The sequence below is a fragment of the Garra rufa genome, chromosome 4 (genome assembly GCF_049309525.1).
Source record: "Garra rufa chromosome 4, GarRuf1.0, whole genome shotgun sequence".
NCBI lineage: Eukaryota > Metazoa > Chordata > Actinopteri > Cypriniformes > Cyprinidae > Garra > Garra rufa.
The window spans coordinates 45,294,581-45,301,357 of NC_133364.1; the positions used below are offsets into that span (position 1 = coordinate 45,294,581).

The 6,777-nt window shown below is 40.8% G+C and overlaps 1 protein-coding gene across 1 annotated transcript in view; it reads left to right on the plus strand.

The window, feature by feature from the left end:
- Positions 1 to 6,777, plus strand: part of LOC141332968 (uncharacterized) — a 385,799-nt gene extending 379,022 nt beyond the window's left edge. The window contains exon 5 of the mRNA XM_073837926.1: positions 6,138 to 6,777. Coding sequence (XP_073694027.1) covers positions 6,138 to 6,777 — 640 coding nt within the window. The remainder of the gene's footprint in view (positions 1 to 6,137) is intronic.

Below are 6,777 nucleotides of genomic sequence, written 5' to 3' on the forward strand. Positions count from 1 at the left end.
ATGAACTCCTGGAGCGCCTGGGAAGGGCCCGGCACATCACCACCCTGGACCTGACCAAGGGGTACTGGCAGGTCCCCCTCTCCGCGGATGCCAGGCCCAAAACCGCCTTCTCCACTCCGTCGGGGCACTGGCAGTACCGGACCCTTCCCTTCGGTCTACATGGCGCTCCAGCGACGTTTCAGCGCCTCATGGATGTGATCCTCCGGCCCCACCAGAGCTACGCTGCGGCCTACCTGGACGACGTGGTCATCCACTCGGAGGCCTGGGAAGACCACCTGGATCGACTCCGGAGGGTGCTGTCCGAGCTCCGTCGGGCTGGACTAACAGCCAACCCCCGCAAATGCCACCTTGCCTTAGAAGAAGCCCGGTACCTGGGTTACCGTGTCGGGAGAGGCCTTGTAAAGCCCCAAGAGGACAAGGTAAAGGCGATCCTGGAGGCACCAACGCCACGCAACAAGACCCAGGTACGGGCCTTCCTGGGGTTGGCTGGCTACTACCGGTGCTTCATCCCCAGCTTCTCCTCTATAGCCGCCCCTCTGACAGACCTGACCAGGAAGGGGCAGCCTGAGCTGGTGCGATGGACCCCGGAAGCGGAGCGCGCCTTCCAACGGATCAAACAGGCCTTAACTACGGAGCCAGTCCTGCGCGCTCCGGACTTCAACTGCCCCTTCCTGCTCCAAACGGATGCTTCAGACACGGGATTGGGGGCCGTGCTCTCCCAAGTCCAGGAGGGAGAGGAGCATCCGATAGTCTATATCAGCCGGAAGCTGACCCGGGCCGAGAGAAACTACGCTGCCGTGGAGAAAGAAGCGCTCGCCATCAAGTGGGCGGTCCTGGAGCTCAGGTATTATCTGCTAGGCCGCAAATTCACTCTTTTCACAGACCATGCCCCGCTGCAGTGGATGGCCCGGGCCAAGGATACAAACGCCCGGGTCACAAGGTGGTTCCTGTCGCTCCAGGACTTCCACTTCGATGTGCGCCACCGGGCCGGTTCCAGCAACAACAACGCCGACGGGCTCTCTCGGTCCTGGGCAGCGTACACAGGTCTGTCAGGGGTCACTCCCCACCCACCCCCTATCTCCCCTCTATCTTTTTACCACCAGGACGTCGCTTGGGGGGGGGAGTGTGACGGGCGTCCCGAGGAGCAATCAGCGTCGCCCTGGCAACACACGAGGACCAGCTGGATCCACTCACCACGGGCCAATCGGTCACGGCTCAGCCAGCTTTATAAGCAGTCTGCCACAACCAGAGAGTGAGATACATCTCCACATGCACTGTGAGACTTACCTGACCGCTGTATCCTTTCTCCTGCAGAGTCGCCGTGACCGCTTGGTCCCCCACTTCCGGGTTGCACGTTTGGGGTTAAAGCACGTCCTTGCACCAACCCCCTGCACCGGCCACCGTCACCAGGAGACACCAGCACTCAGAAGAAGCCACCCTGCACCTCAAGGAAGACCTCCTCACCACTTCACTCACCGTATTGTTCATTTTTCCTGCACTCCTGTCAATAAACGCACCCTCCGGGGCTCACTCAACTCTTGTGTTGTTGTTGCTGTTCTCCGCCCGGCCACAATACAGTGTACGATTAGACATATTTACAGTTAACAATACAAGTGCAAGTTGAGCTGTTTTGTCAAGAAATGTGCAAAAGAGGTATTTTTTACATGAAATTGGGCAGAAGAGAGATTGTAGAGGGTAGCACTATAGTGCAAAGATTTCAGTGAAGTTATAAACACTTATTATTCGTATTTTATGAATGTACAAATAGAGAAGAGTGTGATGCCACAGGTGGTTTGAATGGCCCACTCACCTGTGTGTAACACACTCAGATTCCACTTAGGAAAATTGTCGACAGTACAAAAGACCAGGATGTGTATTGGATGGTTTACAGTGTAACAGATATATTATTGTATTAAGTGCGATGTGTGCATAGAGTCCAGTGATTAGGTGCAGTGCATGATGGGAGTATGCTGCTAGGTGTATTAGTTCTGATTGTTCATTAGCCTGGTAGCCGTGGGCGTAAAGCTATCCCTCAGTCGGCTAGTGCGGGATCGGATGCTGCGGAGGCGTCTCCCTGAGGGCAGCAGAGAGAGCAGTCTGTGGGACGGGTGGCTGGAGTCACTGATGATCCTCCTGGCTTTCCTTATATACCGCCTGATGTAGATGTCCTGAAGGGAGGGAAGATCACCTCCAACAATGTGGCGGGCAGTTCGCACAACCCTTTGCAGAGCTTTGCGGTTGACAGCGGTGCTGTTTCCAAACAGTCAGGATGCTCTCCACAGTGCAGGTGTAGAATGATCTGAGGATGCTGGAGCTCAATCTTAACTTCCTCAGCCGTCTCAAGAAGAGGCGTTGGTGTGTCTTCTTCAGCACTGAATCTGTGTGAGCGGACCATGTGAGATCCTCACTGATGTGAACACAGAGGAGCTTAGTTGTTAACCCACTCCATACCTAAAGTTTGTTGTACTGAAGACATATTGCGTTTTATTTAAGTACTTTTTTAAAAGTCATCAATTTGTTTAATAAACTAGATTTTAAAAGATTTTACCTTTATTGTGGATATTTCTAAACATCTATTAATTATTCAACAAGACTTTACAGCTTGACACATCAGAAAAGGAACTGTTGATAGAAGATGAGAAGTATCCAAATGAACTGAGTGATCAAGAAGATGCATGTTAGATGAATCTGATCAGGAAGCAGGACCAGTTAAAAAAAACAGTCTGGGACTGATCAAACTGATACTTACAATTAAAAGAGTGCTTTTCTAACTACAAAAACCGAACCAAAAAAAAAACACAGAAACAGAGACAATCTGAAAAACAGAGATGTCAGCATTCATTCAAAATGCCAGTGTAAGGCAATCTTTTGCTGATCATTCAGAAATTAGCAACTAATAATAATTTGAAACAGTAGAAAATGACTGAGATTTCTTTTTAGCAAACCCTACACTTTCATATCCAATCAATGAATTTTGACAAAAACATATTTCACCTATTATCTTAAATAGTAATAGTAAGTGTCAGCTTAGAAAAGAAAATAGATCTTCAATATACAAAACTAAAAATAAGGCCATAACAAATCATTAACACTCATTTATCATGCAGCTCAAACTATTATAGGTCGAATCTTTTTTTTTTTCAAAGATCAGAAAGAGCTTCATTGCCAAGTAAGGAATTTGTTTTAGCAACAGTTTCCAGTGCAGAATAAAGTACAGACAAAGCTAACATAAATACTACTGCAGTGCAGACATACAGAGAAATACACAGCAATATCTAGAATCTAATTTGATTCATCAACACAGTTTCCCTGAAGATCAAATGAATGCATAAACCCAGGATAGAGCGTCTGAGTGAATGTGGTGTGGACTGTGTGGATGAGGCTCATTGTGTCAGTGACGCTGGACGCATCTCAAACGAGATAAAAGGCTGATATCGAGTTATCACACTCACTGTGTTGCTTATAAACATGATGTAATTTCAGCTGTTTTTATATGAAAATAAATTTGATGAATACCACTTCGCTTTTCACACATGCGTCTCTGTTGTCTGTCTTTCTTTATTCAAAATGTATGCAGAAATTTACATGAACTTTTTTTATAATGTGACATTGTATATAGATCCTTTTTTACATTTATGGGGTTCTCCAAAAATTAAATAGTTATAGTTGTGTAAACTTCTTTAGTGGTAAATGGAAACTGCCACAAATATGTTTTTTTTTTTTGTCCTCATTTGCCTCAATAGCAAAATAAAGATAAAATCCCTGACAGTGTTTCAATGACTTTCCAAAAGAGAAATAAATACAAAAACAAACAAAAAAGCAAGAGATTGATTACAATCTCCAAAAGAGTGATAGATCAAATTTGCCATCACACCCTCTTTGTAACAGTTACAGCAGCATTAACTAGTTTTATGTGAATTTAATGTAAATGTTTAAAAACGGAAAGTATAGTGTTTTAAATGTACATTAAATGAAAAAAAAAATAAAATAGACAAAAGTATTCCTAGATTTATTTTGTTAATAACTTTGGGAAAGCATCATCATATGGGTACGAAATTCTATTCTATATACAACATTTCTATGATGTGTTTGTGATTCTAGAGAGAAGTGCACCAATGGGACTTTTATTTTGCTCTCGTGATGTGACGTGTTTCAGACGCGCAGTGCTCCTCATCTGTTGTAATTCATCTAAAAAGGTTTGTAGTTTTGTGTTTTTATATAATGCAAACTGTTACATCAATTAAAGCTTTTTTTTCAAGCTATGTAAAATAAATGCAATATTGGTAACGTTGCAATGTTTTATTTAGTGATTTAGATACTTGGCGTTAGCCTTTAGTAACAGAGAAGTGCGTCTCATTTCGCTCTCTATATCATGAATCAATCGTGTGATGATAAGAAGAGATGAGAGAAACTGAGAATCCGAATCATTTGAATCAAATAATTTGTGAAATGATTCAGTGATTCGATTCAGCGGCACGCGGACTACAAACGACAACAACAAACACAAACGAGTCAATCACAACCGAGAATGATTTCATAGTAGTGTAATATATTAGATATGAACAAAAAATTAAATACCAAATATGAATCAAAATAGCTTAAAATTGTAATCAAAATATGAACCTTTGTGTAATTTGTATATATTTTATAAATGTCTATTAACTCTCTGAATGTCTTACTAGTGCACTGACTACTGAACTAGGAGCTGATTGACAAGCAGATGGAGATTTAGTTTGCATTGATTTTTCTTTCTATTAATTATTCTCATCTTAAACAGGACAAAGTGTTCAAACAGAAAAACTCCTGGAGAATCAACAGAGATCCACGTGACACAATATTATAAAGATGGCATTTATTAAAGAGGAGAGTGAAGACATGAAGATTGAAGAAACATTCAGAGTCAAACATGAAGATACTGAGGAACAAACAGGTTGGTTTTTATTCTCAAAGCTGTACTCACTCATTTGATCCATATTAAAATGTCCAGCTCTACAGGAAAAAAATAAATAAAAATTGTGTAACATTTAACACAGTATCTACTTTTGATTAGAAAACAATGAAAGCGGTATCTGATAAAACACTTTATTTTGCTTGAAGCAAACAATGACACTTCAGTTTATAACTTGACTTTTTTTTTTAACTGTAATTGATTTTTTTCTGCTATCATCAAAAGTGTGATATAAAATGTAAATAGCACTGAATGTTCATTACAACAAGCAATAAATAATCATATTTCAGAAACACCAGCTTGTTAATTGAAGATGCAGGAGAGCCACCTAGTAGTGCGTTACAATAGTCCAGTCTAGATGAATGCATGAAATAACTGTTCTGCATCAGAAACATTTAACATGTTCCATAATAGTTATTCATTTTGTATTTTAAATATGAAAATATGTTACATGTACTTTGTTACTCTCCAACTCTTTAGCCAAACAATAAAATAGAAACCGAAAATAACTCATTGTAACTTCTGTGGGTTTAATTAGAAGATTTACTTAAAAGCTGCTTTTAAATTTTCTAGCGTGAAGATAAATATGACAGATCGTGTGTTTTTTTAAAGGAGCTAAGGTTTTTTATAACTATATGGTAGTTATGATAAAAGCACAACAATATATTATGTTACAATTAATTGTTTTTAATTATAGCTAAAATTAATCGGTAAAATTGGAAGGAAATGCATTTAATAGAGACAGATCAGTAGCAGTATTTGTATCGATGAGACTGGTCTTCAGTAACAAGAGGCTACTTGGTGGGAAGATGCCAATAAGCCCCATATTTTAAATGTACAATCTTTGTTGTTTTACATTCCATTTACATTTTTTAATTTGGAGATTTAATGTGAAATTGTTTATTGCCAAATAGTTTTTAATTGATTGCAGCACTAGTCTAAATGTTTTGATGTCTGTTGCTTTGTGCCATTAAACTGCTGTTAACTTACATTTTTCTTATTTCACCTCAGACCTGATGGCACTAAAAGAGGAGAGTCAAGAACTCAATGAAACAGAAGAGAACGATCAAAATGAGAAACATGATTTCAAAACTGAAGAAAAATCAATTAGTTGCTCACAGAATAAAAATACTTCCTCACCAGAAATAAATAAAAAAACACAAAGTACAAACCTTATTTCTGACATGAGAATTCACACTGGAGAGAGACCTTACAGCTGCCAACAGTGTGGAAAGAGCTTTACGCATAAACATTACCTTACTGTCCACATGAGAACTCACACTGGAGAGAAGCCTTTCATCTGTAAACTGTGTGGGAATAGTTTTACACGGAAACAATACCTTATTATCCACATGAGAATTCACACCGGAGAGAAACCTTACTCCTGCAAACAGTGTGGGAAGAGTTTCTCACAAAAAGGAGTACTTAAGACTCACATGAAAATTCACACCGAAAAGAAGCCATTCATATGTCCTCAGTGCGGAAAGAGTTTTACACTGAAAGGTACACTTGATGCCCACATGAAAATTCACACTGGAGAGAAACCTTTTACCTGCCCTCAGTGTGGAAAGAGTTTCACATATAAAGCAAGTCTTAAGATTCACATGAGCATTCACACTGGAGAGAAACCTTTCACCTGCTCTCAGTGTGGAAAGAGTTTCAAGCATAAAGTAAACCTTAAGACTCACATGACAGTTCACACTGGAGAGAAACCATACAAGTGTCTTCAGTGTGAGAAGAGTTTCACATGTCAAAGCAACATGAAACGTCATTTGCAAACTCATTCTGGGAAGAAACTGCCGTTTTCTTCAATGCAAGAAGAGGTTTAG